At 41.8% G+C, this 24199-nt stretch overlaps 1 protein-coding gene across 1 annotated transcript in view; it reads left to right on the forward strand.

Annotated features, from left to right (window-relative positions):
- Positions 1-24199, forward strand: part of TNFRSF21 (TNF receptor superfamily member 21) — a 72305-nt gene that overhangs the window by 17833 nt on the left and 30273 nt on the right. The window contains exons 2-3 of the mRNA XM_080666671.1: positions 8206-8854; positions 10476-10961. Of these exons, the coding sequence (XP_080522797.1) occupies positions 8206-8854; positions 10476-10961 (1135 nt within the window). The remainder of the gene's footprint in view (positions 1-8205; positions 8855-10475; positions 10962-24199) is intronic.

Here is a 24199-nt window from a genome sequence, read left to right on the forward strand (position 1 = left end):
GGGAGAATGGGCCTGCTTAGCACACACCAGGCTGAAAAGGGTTTTGTTTATACGTTCATGCTGGAATTGTTGTACTGGCTGGAGTCCTTACTGTTGCCTTGGTTTGTGTAAGGATTCTATAAATTCTTAGCAAGCGCAGAAGAGAGTTTTGCCTAAACCTTTACCATTGTCTTGTTAACAAAATGGCTTTTGCACATAGATGAGGGTCTTATCCTGTAGGAATGTCAATTGCAGCGGGCAGAAGGAGATGAAGGTCTGTGGTCCATGAACGGAATGCTGAGTGCTCACTCCTCTGCATTGCAGGTTCCAGGCAAGACAGCATCTGGGTGAAGCCCTGCCCATTTTTTTTCCTTTCCCCGGTGTCCCCTAAGCTTGCCTCCTTCCAGTCCTAAAGTCAGCACCTTCTAGCTTTGGCTTTCTCTGTATTTGTAGCTTTAATAACAGTCCCTGCCTTTGCCCTAGCAACAGAAGACTTTTAAATCAAAAAGGACAGTAGGGAATAAATGCAAGAGCCAATCCAATTTATATAGCATTCCTGGGAGCAGACCTGTCTGTGCTTTGTGGAAGCTCTGCCCTTGGTGCTTTCCTCTTCATCCGTTCTTTTTCTCCCTTCAAATCTAGAGAAGTCCCAACAGTCAGTGCCTTGCTATTATGAATTTAATGTGATGCTCAAAATAAAACGGTCAGAAATTCTGGGAGTGCCTAGCTCTGCTGGGATTTTGTCTTTTGATCATCTGTTAGCATGTTTTATAGTCACCATCTCTGGAATAGGTCTTGGTTGCTTTATCTTTGTTATAAAATCCACAGTAACTGAGATTTTTCTTAAAATACTAGTTTTATGCAGCATTAAAATTTTTTCTATGTTAAACTCAAAGTCTTCCTGCTTGTCCATTATGAATAGACAAAAGTTTATCACTGCTTTCAGGTTTTTTTTCATTAAAAATGACTGCAATTTGATAGGGAACAAGAATGACATAAGTATGTTATTCTTGTAAACTGCAAGGAAAAATTTCCCCATTTGTTTGAAGGATGAAGTCATGGGATAAGAATTGGTAAAGATAAATTGGCACCCATGTTCTAACATGTATTAGTATGTGTGGGTGTGTCTTGTCTTCAGTCAGATCCATCTCTGTGCCCTCAAGTAGAAGCGACAGGTGTGTTGTGTGTCACCATAGTGAGTGTGGAGACCCTGGAAGTATGTATGCCTGGTCATTTCAGAGCTACCTCTTCCCTCCTTTGAAATTTGCTTTGTTACCTTTTGATCTACTCAATACGTATTTATGGTGTTCCCATATCCCATACAGTTTGGGGTGGTGCACTGATATTTGCTCATTTATCCATTATGGTTGGTGAAGTATGTGCTCTGGATAAATGAGCCAAATAACTAAAGTTAAAAGTAGGATAGAACATCAATAACTTCTGGAAAACAATCTCATGATATTGCTTATAATTTTAAGCATCAAATTAGTGTAATGCTTTTTTTTTTTTTAAATGAGGGGCTATGTTTTAAATTTGTCATTACATTTGCTTGTTATCTTAAGTACCATGATGAGCATAATGGCTTTTAAGCCAGTTGTGATTCTGTGAAAACAGAGTGATATCCTCAGGATCTTTGGAGGCAAAACCATCTGCCCTTACTGAGTGCCAGACGATTTTATCTCTTGAGTTTTTGTGGGTACACAGTGGAGGCTTTTTGGGTTTCTCACCATTGCTTCGCTGCTTCTAATTATTCATGGTCTGTGAATCGATTCATTCATTTAGTCCACAAACACTTGTCCGGTATACCATGAACTGGGTACTTGGTAGCATCAGCATGTCAAATAGACTCTATCCTTGTCCTCTTGGAGCTTGTGGCTCAGAGGGGAAGATACCATAAATGGAAAAATTCCTGACTACAAAATTATGGTAGTCACATAGGGGAAAGCAGAATGAGGGGAGGCAGTGAAACCTAAGTTGATGGAGAGGAGGACAAGGATGGCATTTCAGAGGATGTCCTATCTCTGTAAAAGATGTTGCATTTCTTTCTAAGTCATGTGATGTGGAAAGCCATTGAGAGATTTAAGCAGGGTATGAAAATATCAGATGTGGTGTGTGAGTTAGAGTGGGTGTCAGAAAGGCAGCCAGGAACTCAGTATCATTGCTAGACTCTAAAAGAAGCCTAAGACTCCTGTCCCTGCATTTTTAGACATTTCTTTTGACCGATCAGTGAAGTCTCAGCAGACTTTTTTCCTAAAGAGGTCAGATAGTAAATATTCTGAGTTTGCGGGCCATATAGTCTCTATTGCAGTTCTGCAGCCCTGCCATTGTAGAGTGAAAGCAGCCACGTGCAATGGCTAAATGAATGTCTAGGTTCCAATAAAACTTACTTACAACAAGTGGCGTGCGGGATTTAGTTTGCTGACCCCTGGCTCAGAGGATGCTTTCTTTATCATTTTGGTGATCCTCATTTTGAGGTGGTTGAGCAAGGGAGGAAATGCCATCTCCGTGGTTGTCCCTGGCCTCGAGCTGCTTGTAATCATTATGGGAAGATAAATACATACACTTATGAGGCCATCAGCAAACATGACAAGACAATATGTAATTAGGCACCTAAATGACAAACAGAAACAGGAAACGGGGTGAAAAGTTTGCTCATCTGCTTGGGATCTGGGTGACTAGGAAATGTCACGGCTTCATGGAGAAGGTGGAACTTGACAATCGCCGACACCTTGGAGGTTGGAGTTGACTTAGTCCAACCTGCTAATTTTACAAGCAAGTAAAACCAGGTCTAACTGATCTTAGGGCAGGGTCTGGACAAGAACCAGGTCTAACTGATCTTAGTCTCTGTCTTCTAAAGCTTTGCCCAGCGATTCTTTCTACTTTAGATCTGGGCCTCCCACAGGCTGAAAAACATATATGGTATTAATGTTAATTCTATATCATATTAATACTAAGTCATATTAGTAGGGAGGAGGAAGAGTGAAGGTTCTAAGTTATGGGTGTATAGAGCCTTCTTTTGTCCCTGAACCAAAGTGGTTCTTAAGAGCCTGAGAGCAACGTGGCTTTAGCTGTCATTTGTCATAAGAAAGGAAAGAAGGAAGGAAGGAACGAAGGAAGGAAGAAAGGAAGGAGGGAAGGGGAAAAGAGAAATGGGTGGGGAGTGGGAAGTGAAGGAGGGGAATATAGAATATAGAAAATGTGTGCATACACTGACAAGGAGGCAATCTATATGTAGTGTCTTCAGTAGGAAGTACCTCTAAAGGAAGGCAGATGCATACTGCTGAAGAGAACTTGATCATTCTAAAGAATGAAGCAGTCTGTATGTTCTGACATGGAGAGTGTTCAGTAATGCAGTATGAGAAGATGAACAAAATCAAATCACAGAACACTATGTATGGCCTGTCTCCTTTAGATGAAACTGAAGCAGCCAACTTAAAGTATGGATGCATGTGTGTGTGTAAATGCTCACGAAGGGTCTGGAAAGATGTGCACCAAACTTAACAGTGAGTTTCTCTAGGGATGGGTGGATTTGAGCAGATACTTAAACATTTTATTCCATTTTGTAGTTGTTAGAATTATTATGAGAATGCTTATTATGAAAATAATGATGAAGTAAGAATAATATTTAAGCAATGGAACGGGCCAGGTTGGGAAAGAGGAGAAGGGAGGGACTCTGACAGTGAAACCGGGCTGTTTCCAAAGTGTTTCTCAGAATCAGAGAAGATTCAAACCAGAGCGCTCGGCCCTTGGTTCAAGGGTACAAAAGTTGGTTGCACATCAGAATCACTTGGAAAGCTTAAAAACAAATTCCTGGCCCTGTTGCAGACCCACATGATCTCGGGTGATGGGACTGAGGCTGTGAATTTTTGCAAAAGCTGCTTCCCAGGTCGTTTTGATGCTGCACTTGAGGCCTGAGGCTTTGGGGAACCTCTGATGTAGTCTCTCCGCTTCTGTAAAGTGAGAGAATTAACTCTCTTGACCAGGTAGAACCACAGCCTTTTCCGTGACTGTGTCTCCTGACTCCAGTGTTTCCCCCAACAGTAGCTTTTTGGTATCACCTAGATTGTGTTTACATTTTATAGGGAACATTCTTTAATATTGTTTTTGAACCTGATCCCCTTCCTCCCCACTACCCATTGCTTCACCCTTTGAATTGCCTTTGGGAATAGTTTTTACGTTATTTTAATTTTCTTAGAAACCAGAGGGTTGCCACCAGGCTAGTGGAAAAAGCTCCAGTTTTAGATAACTGGTCTTCAGCTGAGGCCTTAGGAAAATAACTTTTATCCAGTGGCTCTTAAGAGAAAGGGACATTGCCACCTGTTCCTCTCAGCCGGGTTTCAGCCCCAGGAACAGTTCCTCCAGCTTTGTAGCTCAGATGGACTGTTAACTTTGGGATTGGAAGAGCTCTTAGAGGTTCCTCTAGCGCAGGGGGAGTAAACCTTCCTTCAAATGAATTCTTACTTGGAAACCGCTAGCAAATTGGTAGGTCAGAGCTGCATTGTTTGAGGCAGAGGTGGAGAACTTAGAGTCCTACCTCCTGTCCTTGCCCCGACTCTCACCTTCCACGCCCAGGGGCAGCCCTGAGAAATGTGTTCGGTACTGTGCGATCTTGAGTCCAATTTGGAAACTATTGAAGTTTTCCTCTTTCTCCTTCCATAGGTAACTATTCCCCACATCCAGCTGATCTCTCATGTCTGTTGCCTTCTCCTCCTTCCACGACTTCCACCCCAGTCCACGTCATCCCCCACTTCCCCGTGGCTTTCACCTTCTCAGTGGGTTTTCTCATTTGCACTCCTCCCACACCACTTTCTCTGTCCTCTCTGCAGCCAGATACCTTTTTTTTTTAAATTCACAAATGTGATTATATGCCTCTGTCACCAACCTCCAATATAAACAGTGACTTCTCATTGCATTTTGGATTAGAATCAACCTTTGGAGCCTCTCCGAGTAACTATGGCCACTGTGTTGCATCTGGAGGTAGAGCTACATGAGTTTTTTAGTTCCTGAGCTGACCTTCTCTGCTTCAGACTTCTGCTCGGAGACTCCCTCTGCCAAATCCCCCTCCACGCCCCTGTTCAGACTCTTAAGTTCTGTTTCCATCCTTCAGAAACACTCCAAAACATTTCTCTAGTAACTCTGAGCTACAAAGTGCCTGTCAAACTCCTTCTCACCGGACTCTATTTCTCCTTTTCAGCAGTAATCTCAATCTAATTATATAATTACTGATGTAATTAGTTGTTTCCGTCTGTCTTCCTTTAGAAGGTAAATACCATAAAGCCTGGGATAGAGTTTGAAAGGTTCTTGTACACACATAGTAGATCTTCAAGAAATATTTGTTCAGTACTTTCACAGGACCTGGTTTATGCACAAGGTTCAGGTCTAGTGTTCAGCCCAGGTGAGGCTGTGAGGCATGTTTTCTGTTCACTCTATTTGTAGGAGCTGGAATTGCCTCTTGTAGCATGGTCGCCTTTAGGGTGCAGTTTAAAGAGCCCTGAGTTTTGTTGAATTAGAAACTTGATCAGTTATTTTAAATGAACAAAGAACTGGAAAATCTACTTAATGAGTGGAGAAGCGTGTGGGTGCAGTGAGGTTTGGAGGTGCGTTCTGTATCCTGCTTGGGGGACCTCCAGTAATTCAGTAATCAGGGGACTAATGCAGAACCTAGGAGTGGCATCCCTCCCCGTAAATTTAGAAGCATGTTCACATCTTTCCGACTTCCCGAACGCTGCAGTTCTCTACAGTGGCTTTTGCACTTAGAAACCAGATAGGAAGGAACTTGGAGAAGTACAGAGCAGAGCCTCTTTTGCAACCTCTTGGGTTGGGTCCTTATCGTAGGGGAGATTGGGACAAGATTTGTCTTCATGTACTTGGCAGATGGCACTTGGGATCCACAAGATAGCAGTGAGCTTTCTTTCCTCAGTCTGATGTATCTGCTATGCTTAGAAGAGGGTGGCTGGGCTGATTTTGCAAAAACAAGGAGGAAAAAAAAGAAAAGCCAGAAGTAAAAAGGGATGTTACTACAGAATTTATTATCAAGCAGGTTACTTTTCTCCAGAGACCAAGATGAAGTTAAGTCTCTTATCAAGAAAATCAACTACTATCCTTTTTTGGGGGTCTCAGATGAAAGAAAAGATGAATATATTCTTTTAAACTGAAAATTTGTTTTCAATATTGTCATTTAACTGGAGACAGCTCAGGGACAGAGTGAAGGGCTTTAAGGTTGATACTTTTGGTTCAAATAGTTTAATTTGCGGTAGAGGAGGATGGAATCTTGGGTTATGTTTCAAGGTTTTAAGGAAACAGGAACTCGGATCACTTTGAAGAAATTCTTGCTTTACTCTCTCGGTTACTGTACAGAGGCAAATTTAGAAGGAATTTGCCCTGCTGGATAGCTGGTAGTTGAGATAGCCATTATTTTCTTGACACGTAACCTCTCTCCATTTTTTTTTTTTTTTTTAGATCAAATTTCTCTTAAAAAAATAATTTTACTGATTTCAGAGAGGAAGGGAGAAAGAGATAGACACATCAATAATAAGAGAGAATCATTGATTGGCTGCCTCCTGCATGCCCCCTACTGGGGGTTGAGCTCACAACCCTGGCATATGTACTGACCGGGAATTGAACCATGACCTCATGGTTCATAGGTCGACACTCAATCACTGAGCCATGCTGATTGGGCAACCTGTCTCCATTTTGAAGAATTTGTAGAAGACAGTGAAAACTTTCTTGTTGCACCCTCTTCATTAATGCAGCAAAGCTCTTTTTTTTAACATACATTCTTAAACTTACCCAACCCCTGCCAAAGGACCTCAGGATTTAGTATCACAAATATCCTTTCCCCCAAGTTTTCATTCTGGAAGGTAGTATAAAATTCTGTCTAGCTAGGTAAAGTGTCTCTTCTATGAATTAAATTTAAACGTCTATTGATTCCTTGCTGAGGCCAGCTTTGTGCTTGGGTGCTTATGTGGCTGCAGGTCCATGCTCTATTGGCCATGGCCTTCAGAGGCTGGACAAATAGGATGTACATCTAAAAGCATCAACTCTGCTGATTAAAGCTTATTAAGAATGTCAAAGGCCTAACTCTGTTTTGTAAAACAAACAAAAAACCCAAAACCAGGCAAATGAAACATATAGCTTTGCATAGATGAAACATTTGAAAAAACCATGTCATGTCTCTAGGTTAACTCTGAGTATCTGGTGCTATGAAAGTAGCAGTTTGAATATATGCCATCCTACTTCTCAATTGTTTTGTCCTGGTATCAAGATATGGTAACATTGGATCATGGAAAGGATGATAAACTATTCAGCAAGTTATTTTCTTCTTGCATTAGGATGTTTGCCATATTTTTTTTTTTTTAGAATGTTTGACTTCTGTATAGCATTTTTTAAATCCTCACCTGAGGGTATGCTTTTATTGATTTGAGAGAGAGAGATAGAGATGTCAATGTGAGAAACATTGATCAGTTGTCTTCTGTATGCACCCCAACCAGGGTTTGAACCTTCAATCTTTCAGTGTATGGGACAATGCTCCAACGAACTGAGCCACACCCCCTAGGTATTTATTTATTTATTTATTTAATATTTATTTATTTATTTATTTTAAATCCTCACCCGAGGATATTTTCCCATTGATTTTTAGAGAGAGAGTGGGAGAGGAAAAGGGAGAGAAATATTGATGTGAGAGAAACACATCGTTTGGTTGCCTCCTGCACATGCCCTGACCAGGGCCTGGGCCGAGGGGGAGCCTACAACCGAGGAGGAGCCTGCAACTGAGGAACATGTCCTTGGCCAGAATCGAACCTGGGACCCTTTGGTCTGCAGGCTGACCCTTTATCCACTGAGCCAAACCGGCTAGAGCTATATGGCATTTTTAATATAAGCTACAGAGTGCTTTCATGTCCATATTCTCAGTTGATTTTTATAATTGAGAGGTATTGTCAGCTTCATTTTACACATGGAAGAAAAGGAAGCTGAGGCAAAGGTCAGGCAAGGAAACCAAGCTTCACTGCTAGTAGGTCAGGTGCTGGGGGGTTGCGGGGGGAATCAGCGTCTTTGTTTCTCTCTCTCTATTCTGCAGTAGCCTACTTTTAGGAGGATACTGTACCCGTCGGATCTTTACTAGGAATGACAATGGTGATGGTGGGATTGTTCCATCTTTATTCTCTGTTCCTTTATAACACCTTCTTGGTTTTTGTTCCTCCCCCTTCCCCTTTTTATTTCTTTCAGCTTGGATTCCTTAGCACCACCTCTGCTCAGCCAGAACAGGACTCAAGTCTCATTGGCAAATATCACCACGTTGACCGCGCCACCGGCCAGGTGCTAACCTGCGACAAGTGTCCGGCAGGAACCTATGTGTCTGAGCACTGTACCAACACAAGCCTGCGTGTCTGCAGCAGCTGCCCTGTGGGGACCTTTACCAGGCATGAGAATGGCATAGAGAAATGCCATGACTGTAGCCAGCCATGCCCATGGCCAATGATTGAGAAATTACCTTGTGCTGCCTTGACTGACCGAGAATGCACTTGCCCACCTGGCATGTTCCAGTTTAATGCTACCTGCGCTCCCCATACGGTGTGCCCTGTGGGCTGGGGTGTGCGGAAGAAAGGGACGGAGACCGAGGATGTGCGGTGTAAGCAGTGTGCTCGGGGTACCTTCTCTGATGTGCCTTCTAGTGTGATGAAATGCAAAGCATATACAGACTGTCTGGCTCAGAACCTGGTGGTGATCAAGCCAGGCACCAAGGTGGCAGACAATGTCTGTGGCACACCCCCGACCTTCTCCAGTACAACCTCACCTTCCCCTGTCACAGCCATCTTTTCACGCCTTGAGCACATGGAATCTCATGAAGTCCCTTCCTCCACGTATGTTTCCCAAGGTAAATTAACCTCCTGAGTTATTTATTTGAGGAGGGCTTTGAGCCCAGTGAAGGTACTGGCAATGGGCTTGTGCCAAGGATCGTTTCGCCATTTTGTATATCCCTTGATGACGGGGCTTGCATTTGTGGCTAATTAAATCTAGCTTTTTTGGGACTTTTGGAAACATTTAGACTCAGAAGGTTGCACTTAGGGGGATCAGATATCTAAAAACTAGGTCACATCAAGCTAGCAAATAAGAACCTAGTAAAACAAGGACAGTGTGTGGCCTTATGTATGTCACTGAACTTCTTTTGGCCTTGGTTTCAAACTCGTCAAGTACTAGTAAATGAGTGATTTAGATATTTAAGGTCTCTCTCAGATTAAAAGTTTTCCAACATGGAGTCAATCCTGGGTGGATACAGCCAGAGGTAAGAAGGAGGGAGAAGGGAAGAAAATACCATGACCTGTGGAGGGGAGGGATGAATATGATTGGATCAAAGGTGGGGCAAAGGAGGAGAAAATCTGGTTGTTTGTTTAGGAAAATAAGTTAGAAGCTTCAGGAAACAAGCAAATGTGTATCACACTGAAGCTAACTAGGTAGCATTCACTTCTGGAAAATAATGTGTGGTTTTTTGTTTTTTTTTCAAATGATTCTAACTTGATGTTCTTCATCAATATCACTGTTTTTCTCAGAATTCCTTTAGAATCTCAGGCAGACTATAAAATTTAGTCTTTATTCTCAAATCCTTTTTGATTGAATTTAATTTTCATTGAGATGATATGATAGCCCACTTGACTTGTGCTTTCTAGCGCCCATTCAGGTGCGATTGTACTTGACCTTGATGATAACCCTGTGAGGAGGGCCTTATAGCCGCCATTTTGAAAGGAAGAAGTGGACTCACATGACCTGACCAGGTTTTCTCAGAGTCCGATACAGGACAGGTCCTATTTCTCGGGACTCAAATCTCTGGCTTTCACAACTCATTAATGGAGACAACTTGTGGAAGCTTCTCTGAAAGAAATCCACTAAACTGGCCATGCCCATGGCCAGTGATTGAGAAATCTACTCATAGAAGGTACTAAGGAAGTCCTGCCTTATTTTATTCACTGACTTGTCTCACCAAAACTTCCTTTCACTGATCAAACTTGGATTTGAGTTTGAGCTCTTTTCGTACCCTAGTCATATTCTCAAATTTACCATTGCATTGTGACATAATCAAAAGTTGGGAGAGGAGGTACAAAGGAATTAAAGGACAAAGGAATTAAATTTGAACTAGTTCTCTGAATAGTCAGAACAGTTGAGAGTCGACTAAAGCTCTGAATATATATATATATGTGTCTGCTCAGGGTGTGAAGCACAGGAGTAGCTGTTGTGAAGGTCAGATGTTGGATCTCTGAGAATGTCCTTGGTTATGGCACGAGGAAGTAAATGAGTTTAGCTCTTACTCTTCGTTTTTACCTTCCATGTAAAGGTGCTTTTAAGATCTTTATGAAAATGTGCAATATAACTTATTCTTAAACTCCAAAGGTCATCTCTTCTTTAATTATCTGCTTGGTTTGGAGATAAGCAGGAAGAGGACAGAATATGTAGATCCCCAAATATAGAAAAACTCATCCCCCTCTTTACTCTTTTTTTTCTAGGCATGAACTCAACAGAATTCAACTCCTCTGCCTCTGTTAGACCAAAGGAACTGAGTGGCATCCACGAAGTGACAGTCCCCAACAACACAAGGTGGGAGGAAGGTGTGAACAAGACCCTCCCAAACCTCCAGGTAGAGGACCACCAGCAAGGCTCCCACCACAGACACATCCTGAAGCTGCTGCCACCCATGGAGGCCATGGGGGGCGAGAAGTCCAGCACGCCCATCAAAGGCATCAAGAGGGGTCATCCCAGACAGAACCCGCACAAGCATTTTGACATCAATGAACATCTGCCCTGGATGATAGTGCTTTTCCTGCTGCTGGTGCTTGTGGTGATAGTGGTGTGCAGTATCCGGAAAAGCTCAAGGACTCTAAAAAAGGGGCCCCGGCAGGATCCCAGCGCCATTGTGGAAAAGGCAGGGCTGAAGAAATCTATTGCCCCAACCCAGACCCGGGAGAAGTGGGTCTACTACTGCAATGGCCACGGTGAGCTTTCTTTTCTTCTCCTTGCCTCTCTTTCCCTAGTCCCTGTTGTCTGGAGGAGTGGGGAATGCAACACTTCTGGAATGTCTTTTGTACACCTCGTGCTATTTGATTTATATGTGTTATGAGAAATGAGGTGGTCAGCATTTGATGCCCTGTGTTCAGAGAGAATAACCACTCTGCCCTTTTCTTCCCTGGCACATTTAAAGGGGCATGTTGCAAAATGAGAGATGTGAGAGGGACGTTTAGGGACTTTGTTCAGCCTTGTCATTGAACATGGGAGGAGATTGAGTTCAGAGAGGTTTGGCTGCATCCTTGACCCAGGCTGGTTGTTTGTTCAGGACAGATGGGACTGACTCCACATCTCCGGACTAGTGGAGCCCTCACTTCTTTTTTTTACTACTGGGCTGCTAAGAAAAGGAAAAACAACTTGTGTTAAGCTTGCCTTTTAGAACCTCAACCTTGCTTCTAGATCCCTATACTTTTTGCCCATGTACTTTTCCCCTCCTTATATTTTTAGGATCCCATTTCTATCAGGATAGGAAGGGCTTTTAGATTACAGACACTCAAAGCTTAATATGTTGGTGATCATTTGAGGCTGGGCCTCCCATCTTCTACACAGTAGTAGAAGTGTGTGTTGACACAGGCTGGAATATTTGTTTTTCCTTTTTTGAAGGCCAGAAATAGCTTACGGAAGTTGTCCCAGGAGCTGTTTGAGGTGAGATGGCAGTTTTCAGACTGTGGCAGTAATTTCCCTTTCTATAAATCCTAAAATGAGATTTCAACCTGTAATTTTGATAATTCCAGTCAGGTGCCTTCTTGCCCCTTAAAGTTAGCCTAATTTTCTAAAAAAGCGGTTTGGCCTTTTGTATTGAGTCTTAAAACTCTGTTTATACCTTTTGTTCCAGCAATTCCATTTTCATTCATCTATTTTAACCAGAAATACTAAAAAAATAAAAATAAATAAAATAAATATTTTAAACTTTTAACTAAGCATTATAAGTTGAAATTGGAAACAAAGGGACAGTTTTAAGGAAATGACTTAAGTAAATGATGGCCTATCTGTAATATGAAATGTATTGACATTGAAGATTTTATGAATTTTTTGACTGATGACATAGGAAAATGTTTTATAGTAGGTTGAAGAAAAGAAAAAACAACCCAGACTACACAATTCATATAATATAATCCCAGTTCCCTTAAAACTATAAAATAGAGATTGAAAGAAAATAGGCCAAAATGACAGTGATGTTCTTTAAGTTTGGTGAAATTAATGTGTGGATCTTTTTTTTTCTTCTTTGTTAGTTTTCCTTTCCCCAAATTTTCTAAAATAAGCACATGCTACTTTTATAATCAGAAATTAGAGAAAGTGAAAAATAAACAACAACAGTAACTTATTTTGCTTTCCTTTGCTAATTTGTGTGAATGAGCAAATCAAGGGAAAATCAGACTGAAACGAACCCCCTCCTGGGGACAGAGCCTGCCCTGACTTGAAGGAGACTACCCCTTGCTGGCAACCCAGTTGGGGAAGGAAGGCTTCAATCCTCCCCTCCTTTTTAATAAAAATCTTTTTATTTGGACATAATTTCAAATTTATGGAAAAATTGCAAGAGTAGTACAAAGAATACCTGTATACCTATGCCCAGGTCGCCCTATTGTTAATATTTTGCCCTTTTGCATTATGTGCTCTCTTTATATTAAAAATAGATTTTATAAATTATAAAATATGTATAATACAGAATAGTTTATTATATTTATTATATAATATAACATGTAATATACAGTATTTTGTGTATATGCACACATACGTACATCCAGAAAATAATGTTTCTGGACTATATCCTGGCCCTTTGTGCCTACAAACTTCAGTGTGTATTTCCAAACAATAAGGTTATTCTCTTTAAAAAAATAGTACAGTTTTCAACCTCAAATAAATTTAACATGAATATAATATTGTAACTTACCATCCATATTCTAATATTCTTAGTCAGTCCAGTAAGGGCCTTCATAGACAACATACATTTTTTTTTTCTGGTATAGAATCTGGTCCAGGACCAAGTATTTCATTAAATTGCTCTTTAAGTGATCAGACACTTGTTCTGATATGTCTAATTAGTAGAGAATGTCCTACCAAAGAAATGACTCCATTTCTTTGGTAGTTGAATTTATGGATTAGGGTTTGGTGCTATCTGTAGTTTCAGGATCCACTGGGGGTCTTGGAATGTATCCTCCAAGGAGAAGGGGGGATTACTGTGGCCTCATTCAAGTGTAACTATCTTTTCTAAGAGTTTAACTCCCCACTCCACACCCCACCCTCCGGTTTTTCCTTTGGGATGTTCATATTTAGGATGTTTTTCTAAATGAAGTCTATTTTTTTCCAAATTTCTGTTCAGAAAGGTTCAATTAAGTAAAATCCCATTACAAAGAGAGGTTCTGTTTAATAAAAACCATTTCAGGTGCTCAGAAAGGCCTCTAGAAACAATATCTTCTTGTTCTGATTGCAGTGAGTTCTGGGCAGCAGATAATCCTGTGCAAGATCTTTTTCTGGTCTTTGTCCATTTACACTGAATTGGTCGTGAGGATGAGAGTAAAATTGCCTAGCCCAGGGTGCTCTCCATAAGAGGTCAGGTAATACCTCACTTACGCCTGCCCTCCTTAAGCAGACCATGCCATGCTCCTGAGTGTCATATAGACCCTCAGCACTCTGAAGCTAAGCCATTGGTTCCCGTCTTCCTACAAGAACCTAGCCGGCTTGGCTCAGTGCATCGGCCTGTGGACTGAAGGGGACCAGGGTTCTGGTCAAGGGCATGTACCTCGGTTGTAGGCTCAATCCCAGCCCTGGTCAGGGTGCATGCAGGAGGCAACCAATCGATGTGTCTCTTTCACATCGATGTTTTTCCCTCTCTGTCTCTCCCCGTCCTTTCCACTCTTTCTAAAAATCAATGGAAAAATATCCTTGGATGAGGATTAAAAAAAAAAAGAACCTCTTTATTTGGCTCTACTCACCCCTCTCTGCCTACCAAGGATGTATGGTTTTTAAAGTTGAACTCCACAAAACTGCAATCCTACTTTCATGGAGTCCAGGTGTTGGAGACACCTTATGTGGCTAGGAGGATGGAGGACTGAGGGTGCTATGGTATTTTGTGTGCTTCTTTCCTTCATGAAGTCAGAGCAATTTAATGGTTAGTAAATTGGGGTTGGACTGTGGTTTCTTGCAATGTGTCCGTTTCAGCAACAGGCATCAAAAGTCCCTTCAGAAAATTTATTTTTTTCAGTTTTGAGAATACATTTATTAAAACTGGAGACAGTGAAACAAGGCAGGGCTTAGGATAGAAGAAGCAACAGGAGAGAGCCTAGGTGGTCTGCTTTGGCTCTCTACAGATGTTATAGGAAAGAAATGAGCCATGGTGGGGCTGTTTTAACTCACTGGAAAGTCAGAGAAAAGGGGCCTTGGAGGTAGGCTTGCGGGATAAGCTGCCGCTGCCCATTGCTCCCCGGGTTGCAGGTCTCATTGGGTCTCTTAGAGTTTAGGAGATGCATGCCTGAGAGGAAAGAAAAACATGGGTGTGATCCTGGGAGAGAGAGCGCCCAGAATTTTTATACACAAATCTTTTATTTATGAGTTTTTTTACTAGATTCAGGTGTCATTAGGTTGTAAATCTATATTAATGCTCAATTTGTTATGCTTTTGTTGTTTAAATAATACTTTATTTCCATTTGTAGTATAATCCCAACATTATACTAAGGGGTAAGTGGGATCCATCATGTTCAACTTTATTTAAAATTAAGATTAATGCGGGTTCACATTAATTGGGTGGTTACATGGAAAATAGTATATTTTGTCTGATCTGTTTGTCATAATAAAGCACAAAAGTAAAGATAGTGAAACTTAGTCCACACACAGCTGGCCATACATTGCACTGAGAAAGTCTCAAGTGATCTCAAAACAGTTACTTCCTTATAATTATGCAAGACACAGAGCTGTGGTCGAGTCCCAGCTGGGAACGGGGATGGCTGAGAACAGAACCAACTGCTGTTCTCTTATTGCTGTTTCTAATACGGGTTCTTCCCAGTGGCCTTCTCTTCCTTTCTTCCTCTTCTCCTCCCTTCCTTCCCCACTTCTCTCTCTCCCCGCTCCCCTCTCCTTTGTTCACCCTTATGACTGACTATTTGGAAAAATTATGACCTTGGGTCCCAAGCAATCTGTTGTGCTAGGGAGTCTGAAGAGAAGTTTGAAAAGCAGGTGAGGAGTGGAAATTGCCCTGAAAATACTTGTGGAGGAAGTTCTGCTAGGTGATAGAGGGAGCGAAAAATGGACAGTATCTCTGCTCGATAGTATTTCCCTTTTCTTTCAGACTTCAGGTTATGAAGAAAAATGGGGTGAGACAAAGGAATTGGATTTATTTAGTTTTAACTGGCTTAGTTCCTAACTAGCACATTCTTAGTCCTGAACCTTAGGGAGACAGTAAGCATTTGACTGGGACAGTAATCCCTTCCGGTATAGTTACTCCCAAGTACATGAGATATAAAGATAGCATTTCCTTTAAATGAACTGCAAGAGGGGTTGTGAAAGCAGCTGGTGTGCTTTCTCCAGCAAATGCTCTGTACCTGCAGCAGCAGAAGGGCAAAGGTCTCCTTCTATAGAACTATATTCTAAGATTCTGTTTCTTAATTCCTTCAGCTTGTTCTGTCTTATACTATTTAACTGTGTGCATGTGGTTTCTCTCCCCGCATTGCTTAGGAGCTCTTAGAAGACAATGGGTCTTATTGTTTGTTCTCTATGCTGGGCCAATAGCACAGGGCTCAAGGAGGAGCGGTCTCAAACTGTGCTAGCTTATATGGCTATCCCATGAGCTATTAAATTTAAAACTAAAATGAACTAGACTTAAAAATCCAAGTTTCTTGGTTGAATGAGCCACAGCTTCAGTGTTCAATAGCCACATGTTGCTAATAGTTACCATATTGGACAGGATAGGTACAGGCCATTTCCATCATCGAAAGTCTTGTTGGATAGTACTGGTCTAGAGCACCTGTGACTTACCCACTTACCCTGTTCAAGGTTGGATTGTTCTCAAGCCATTGACTTAATTGGGCAATGGAGGTTGGTGGGGAGACGTATTCAAAAAAGCAACCAAGACTCAGAAAGACAGGGTTAATAATACTTTACTAAGTCCCGGGAGGCAGCACACTGCAGTGAAAGATGAGGGCTGATAAGTCAGGTTGGCCTGGGTTTTGAATGTCAGCCCTTCCTCTGTAACACAGCTAAGCTACTGAACCTCTCCTCATTTTTGTCATCTACAGTGTGGACATAACTCTTGTCTATCTCATGGGGTTGTTCGTGAACATTGACTGAGATCATAGGTAACATTGATAAAGCTGCTAGCTCAGCTTCCTTTTCTCTCTCTCTCCCCACAGGAAGGTCAGGGAGTTAAGCTATACTGAAGATTTCATGATGAGCTGAGGTCAGGGCAGAGGGACAACTATATCTAATTTTTAAACACGTAGAAATTCATTAAGAATCAATTTAATGAGCCATACGGCCAGGAGAAATGGCTACAGAGAAAACATATGCAACTAGAATTTTGGCCATAAAATGCCTTAAAGGCCGATTGACCAGTACAAAAGGAACTGGAAAATGACAGTGTGGCACATGTAATCTGATTGTCAGCATTCTAGAGGGCGAAAGGAAGGAACGAGGCTCACCTGGCCTGGTCCTGTAGGGTGAGGAGTAGCTGTTGGTGGAATGGGGCGAGTGGAGTGGGGCAGTGTTGGCTGGGAGAGGGAAGCTGTGCAAAGGGAAGGACCTTGAGGGCCTGGTTTGCTCAGCTGTATGGTGAAGGTCTTGGATTCAAGTATGTTTAACGTCTCCCTCTATTCTAAAAGCCTGTTCTAAAGTGATGCAAAAATGGAAATGTGAAGTTGAAAACAACCCACAACCCAACTCCTTCCGTTTTTTCTCAAGCTTGAAACCCAAAGACAAAGTTTATGTACAGACCAGCTGGCGTGGTGGTTGAACCTCTGATTTGCATAACTTTGATACCCTAATCTATATGTAAAGACTGCTCTCAGGGGAAACAATGCTGATGAAGAACCAGGCTATTATTTGCTTAGAGTACTTATCTAAAAGGTTCAGACACTGTCCTTGAACCAAGTTCTGTTATAGACCTTGAGTTCCTGGTATTATATATTTTATTTCTTCCATCTTGCCCCCTATCCACAACTCATTGCTCAAAGCAAAATAGGACATCACCTCACCTTACCTAGCAAACAAACAGCGACATATCCCTTCTCATCTGCTGTCTGTAGGTTTTTCTCAGTAACAATCTCATTCTCTGTTCCGTCCTTATGAATCCCCACAACAGGCTCAGGAAAAATGCTTCCTTTCCTCCTGAATTGTGGCTCCTCTTCAAAGATTGGTCAAATGTGGGGAGAACTGGTCTTTATTGAGGGTTGTGACGGAAATGCATCTTCCAGGTTCACAACTCTGCAGACATTGTCCTCTTTCCAGAGTAAGTAGTAAGATGCAGTCCAATTGTAGGAGTTGAGTGTGATTATTTTTTTGTGTAAATATACAAAAATTTTTTGTGTGAAACCCCCCAAACCCCGAGGTTGTTGTGGTAGGTTAGGTGACATATGTTGGGTTTCTGGAAGCTGTGCCCTAGATATATTTGAACAATATCAACATGCTCTTCAATCAGGTTTCAGGAATGACTTAAGAAAACCTTTCTTCTAAATGGATTAAAACTCCCGTATTCAGTATTCAGAAATGAAAAACAAATGAAGTGTGTTAGGAATTTGACAATAAGTAATTCTGAAGTAAGGTTATGGGGTGTTTGCTACTGCTGACTTAGATCACAAGATGATTTGGGGATGCAAAGATGACATAAACTGTGATTACTAATATATTTTTCTAACGGAAGAAAGATTTCTGTTACCATGAAATTTTCATTGTTTACTTTTCTTTAACAAAGACTTATACCATGCTTTGCAAGTGCTATATCTTGTTCTCAGCATTTTATAAAGATTAATGTCATTTTCTTAACTTATGAAGTAGACCACTATCATTGCCATTTTATAGATGGGGAAACTGAGGCACAGAGAGTAACTTTCCCAAGGTCATACAGCTAGAAAGTGGCAGTACAGGTTTTAAACTTGGGCTCTAGTTTAGCTTTGATTCTTAGAATCTTGATTTATAAAACTCTGAATTTTCATTTTTCCAGGTTAGAAATTTCCAGGTTTCTGTGGTTGATTTTTTTTTTTTTTTTTTTTTTTTACCGTACGCAGTCAAGAAAAACTTATTTTCCTTAGTAACAAACCCCAGCTTGTTCTGAAATGAAGCAACTACAAAATAAGCATCAATAAGAAGTTTTCCTCTGTAGAGGTCGCTCTGATTTCCTACCTTTTTTTCTGGGATTGCTTGAAAAGGAAAAATTCTAAATCCCGATATCCAATGGCTAAAGGCCCTGATGGCTATTTAAAAAAAAAAAAAAAAAAAGGGCTGTTTCAAGTAAGTCAGAGTACTGGAGCCCTGCTCATCTGAACTCACATCTGTTGAACTTGGGTTTTCTCAGCACCAGGCAGAGCAGCAGCTGCAACCAAAGAAGCCATCCTCCCTTTGCCAGAAGCCTCCTTGACTAAAAATTCCAGACAGTCAGCCTGTCTCAGCCCAAGTTTCCTATGGGAAGTAGACTTGAAGTGTAAACACCAGGAAGCCAGGCTGAAGGGAGCAGATTATTCCCCTTAAGAGGCTGCTGTGTCCCAGTGCTGCACCCCCAGGGCTGTCCCAGCCACAGTTGCTTTACAGCGGAAGGAATAGGCGGGCAGTTTTTACCCACACCCCTCACCCCCACCCCCCGCCTCTGCCACCTTTGCATCCAGTCATGCCGCTTCCAGCAGACAGCACTTTTCTGTTTAAACCTCTCCGGATGTTTGAGGATTCTAAAGCACACAGAACCGTTGCAGGGGAAAAGCTTCTTGCTGTAGCTTAAAAAGCATCATCTAAAGACAATGTGGCCTTTGCCCTGGGGAGTTGAGGCTGCTGTCCTCCCCAGACCCCCCACTGATGACTTCTTCCTCTAGGCTTTAGAAGGAAGGTATTTATTTTTTAAATGAATGTTTTATAGTTTATTGAGCAGCCTTTGAATTTAAGCTATTCCGTTTATTGAAAAATAAATCAGCATTTCCCCATGCAAGTCTAAAATAAAAATAGTAAAAAAAAATCCTTAAAAATTAGTGCCCTCAAATCAACCTGGTCAGGCATTGTGTAAGCAGATTTTGCAGAGGATGAGGAATTGTTAGACAACTATTGATCATTCTTTACGACCGATTGGTTGTAAGCATTGCAGTGTGTGTGCAGAATTCCACATATTAGGTGTGTTGATGATAATGTTGAGTTTTAAAAAAAAAATAGGTGGATTCAAGTTTATAAATTTAAAAAATGACTCACTGTGTTTCAGCAAATCTAAGATGCCATTGATTGTGAGACATACCATTATTTACATGCCACTAAGGAAAAAACCCCGCTGCCACCAAGCTGTGGAAAGGCGTTCCTTAAAATATGCCTTGAGATGTCTTAGAATCAGTGAAAGATAGATTTTAGCCACAACCTTGCCTTTTTCCCATAGAGTCTGACAACAGGATTTTAACTGTGTTGTTCAGATCTCAGGTTTCCTCTACCAGGCCCATTGACAGCACTTGGCACCTTCATCCCCTTCTTCCTAAACCCTTTCTTCCCTTGACTGCAGGACACCGCATCCTCCTGGTTCTCTCAACGCTCTGGCTGTTGTATTCCTTCTTCATCTCCTTGGCTGGTTCTTCTTTAATCCAACATCTAAGCAGTGGAGAGCCCCAGGGCTCAGGACATGCAACTCTTTTCTACTTACACTCTTCCTCCCTTGATGACCCATGTCTTTAAAAGACCCTCTATCTGCTGGTCATTCCCAAATGCATACATATACCCAGCCTGGATCGTGTGCCTGAACTCAACATGCAAACATCCTCCTTCTTGCCTTCCTGACAGACCCAGATGTCTAACAGGCACCTCACTCTTTTTATTTTTTAAATCATCTTTTATTTTCAATTACAGTTGACGTACATCATTATATTAGTTTCAGGTGTACACCCCAGTGACCAGACACTATATAACTTAATAAATGGTCACTCCAGTAAGTCTTGCACTCATCCAGTGCCACTCCTAGTTATTAGAATATTCTCACCTGTATTTCCTATGCTGCACTTTGCAGCCCCATGACTATTCTATAACAACTAATTTGTACTTCTTAATCCCTTCACCTTTTTAACCCATCCCCCCAATCTCCTTCATCTCTGGCAACCAACAAAATGTTTTCTGTGTTTATAAGTATGTTTCTCTTCTGCTAGTTCATTTTGTTTGTAGAATCAATTGTTGATAGATATGTATTTATTGCCATTTTATTGTTCATATTTTTTATCTTCTTAAAGAAGACCCGTTAACATCTATATTACAAAAAGCCAGTGGCCCTAATGCCATAACGACCAAACGACCAGTTACCAGGAGGTGCATTGATGGGTCTCATGGTGCGTCAGGTCTGGGGTCTTGTGCCATTTTGTGCGCTGGGCCTCTAGTTTCATATAATAATGGTTTGGTGTTGATGAACGCCTCTAGCTTTTTCTTGTGTGGGAAGCTCTTTATCTGTCCATCAATTCTAAATGATAGCTTTGCAGGATAAAGTAATCTTGGTTGTAGGTCCTTGCTTTTCATCACTTTGAATATTTCTTGCCCCTCCCTTCTGGCCTGAAAAGTTTCTTTTGAGAAATCAGCTTATAGGAGCTCCCTTGTAGGTAGCTAACTGCTTTTCTTTTGCTCTTTTTAAGATTTGCTGTGTCTTTTTAATCTTTTGCATTTTAATTATGATGACAGGCACCTCACTCTTAAGATGTGTAAAACTGAATCCCAAACTGTATTTCCACATCAGTTTCCCAATGCACAAAGTGGCTTCTCCAACCTTCTGGTTGCTCAGGCCAAAACCTTAGAGTTATCCTTACCCCTTTCCTCTTTCTTACCCCTTATTGGATCCATTAGCAAGTCCAGTCAGCTCTACCTTCAAAATATATACAGATGTTGACCATCTCCTATCATTTCTATTCCCACCACTCTGGCGCAAGCCACTGTCTCCTCCCTCCTGAATCATTGTGGTGGCCTCTGACTGGTTGCCCCACTTCTGCCTGTGCCCCTTTAGTTTATTTTTGACACAACAGCCAGAATGATCCTGTTCAAATGACATTCTCTATTCAAAATCTCCAGTGACTTTTATTGCATCCAGAGTTGCAGCCTTGATGGCCCAATGCAACTTATACTCCTACGCCACCATTTGTCTCAGCCTGACTCCCACTTTTTTCCTCCTGGCTCACTGGCTCTAGCCCACTTCTGTTCATGCCAACATCCTTCCATCCTTCGCACCTGCTGCTCCCGCTTTCTGGATATCCCTTCTCCCAGATATCAGCATGGCTTCCTCCCTTACCTCCTTTAGCTCTTGATTGGAATGTTCAATGCCAATGAGGCCTTCTCTCAGATATGGTAGAAGACCCTGTATCTAAAATTGAGCCATGCCCCCCTCCACCCCCTTTCCCCTCCCAATTTTTCTTCTTAGAACTACTCACTATCTAACACACTAAATATCTCAGTACTTATTTTCTTGATTCTTCCTGCTTCCCCCAGTAGAATGCAGGCTTCTTAAGGAAAGGGCTTTGTTGTGCTTTGTTCACTGCCATATCCCCAGTGCTTAGAATAGTGTCTGGTGCAAAGCAAGAGCTCACTACACTTGTTGAATGAACCGCTTCAAACACTGACTAAGATGAGTTTTGTGTATTATGTTTTCCCCGGTGGAATGAAATAAAGTATTATTCATTTTTTTTCACAGCCTCGGTGATACCTATTTCTTCCATCTGGAAAACTGTCTGCTGTTTTGATAGTTTGCCATTGGTAAACATTCTGTCCATTAACCTCATGAGACCTCTGCACAGTGGTTTTTAGTATCTCCTGAGATTCATCAGAACTTACAATGATTGTCCATTAAGCCTTCAACAAAATAGAGATTAATTTTGCTTCAGAAAGCACCTTTTGGGTTTAAAATGAAATCTAAGCATTCTCTTCAACTTTTGTACCTCAGCTAGGAAAGCACTGTTTTTTTTAACTCGGGGCAAACCAGTTCCTAGTATGATGCTTCAGGAGTGATCCCTGTTGCTCTACCATTTTTGAATCATCCTATGATATGCTGCTTACTACAACAACACATCTACATGTGAGATTGTTGCTTGTAGGAGCACTTACTTTGTTATGAGGCCAGACAGACAATGGCCTGGATGGCTCATCTCTGCAGGGGGATTTCTGTACAGTGGGAGAACACAGGAGAACTTTGCTCCTACTGAGCTCTGTTCCTGTCATGGACCCAGTGGCCCACCCTCAATGGGAGGAGAGAGAGGTTGTTGCACAAGAACTGGATTCCTGTACCAGGAAGCTCAGATTCCACCAATTGGTGACCACTCCGTGGGCCTTTCTTGTCATTATTCTAGAGACTAGAGACCTGGCAGAGCCACACAGCAAAGGTGTGATGGTATGTGGCTGCTCAGGTACTTAATGGCTTCCTACAGAGGCTAATGATATGGTAAATGGTGGGGGCTTTCAGGGAAGAGGCGAGGGATGACAAAAAAGGATCTCATTCATTCATTCATTCAAAGATGTTCATTGTACTTCTATCATGTGCTAGGCTCTGGGGATAACTAATCAAAGGAGGTCCTGGGATAGCTAACCAAAGGAGATGTGGGGCAAAAAGTGGTCAGAAAATTACCATTGTACAGAAAAGAACATGGATTCTAAGAATGCTAAGCCAGGCTTTTATTCACATTTCCAAACATGACCTATGTTGTTCTGTACATATATTGTGTCCATCTTTGCCCTTGTATCTGTAATTGGTAAGCCTGAGGTCACAGCGCATGCCAATGAACAGCATGTCTGTGGGGGTTGGGGATCAGAGTGGTAATAAAAGGGAAGTAGTCTTGAGCTCATGTCTCCTGATACACGAGTGTGTGTGTGTGTGTGTATTTGTATGTGTGTGCACGCGCGCACAGATAAACCAGCACAGGGAGAGAACTGTGGTGTCGTTTGCATTCGGAGGAGTTTGTTCATTAATTACCTCCATGGGAATTTTCTCATTATTTGTCCCTCTACCTCTTTCTAGAAGAATAATGAGAACTGACATTACATTTAATAAGTTGGGGGATGTAGTGAGAATGCTTTCATCTCTTAAGGTTAAATGATGAGCATTTGGTACTATGAAAAATCTCATAAACGTATTCATTTTCTTCATGCACCCTTTCTGTGCAGAGCCAGGTCGCACAGTCTGAAAACTAGAGTGCTGCATCGTGGGTTAGATGGCCTTTGTTCCCTCTGGCTCTGTCAGTACTGTCCTTCATACCTTGTCCAGGGAAGGCTTTAATATGGGCTCTTAATAATGGCACTCATTGCAGATATTTGTCTCCAGGAAAGAGCTTTAATACCTTCTCTGATTATAAAGGTCAATTCAGGTTTCTATAAAAAAGAGGAAGAACCCTTTTTTGCATAATGTAGCTCACGTTGAGCTTAAAAAGGAAAGAGCCTCAAATTAGGGTTGTCACCCAGATATATCTAATTCAGGGTTTTGTAAGGCACTGGAAAATGCCATCTCTTCCATAATTACCCAGTTGATCACCTCATGCCTTTCTCATGGTGGGCCTGGGCAGTGTCAGCAGCGTGTACTGTTGCGATGCCCTGCATGTGGCAGGGGCAGCGGCAGCATTTTTGCTTTCACATGTGCCTTTCTGTAGACGATGCCCCTCCTTTGCAGTGGTGCCCCTTTTCACGCAGGCTAGTGAGGTTCGAAAAGCCCAGGAAGCCAGAATTCTGGTGCTTGGTTCATTGTACAGCGCCTATGATCCTGGTACTAAAAAGAACTCCTCCCACCTTTTAGGTACATTGCCCAGTGAGACTTGCCCATGCAGAAATGGAGGGGATGGGGAAAGGAGAATTAACGTGCAGTGAGGTGCTGTACTTGATGGTTTTTATATTGGATTCCATACATATCCTCACCCACCCTATGAGATAAGAGGTGTTATTTTCATTTTATTGTTGTGGACACTGAAATCTTAGAGGCTGTCATTTGCCCAAGATCATGGAGTTTGAAACCATATCTTGCGATGGCAAAGTTCATGATCTTTTCTCTACTTGT

This window comes from Plecotus auritus, assembly GCF_963455305.1.
Source record: "Plecotus auritus genome assembly, chromosome: 4".
Classification (NCBI taxonomy): Eukaryota; Metazoa; Chordata; class Mammalia; order Chiroptera; family Vespertilionidae; genus Plecotus; species Plecotus auritus.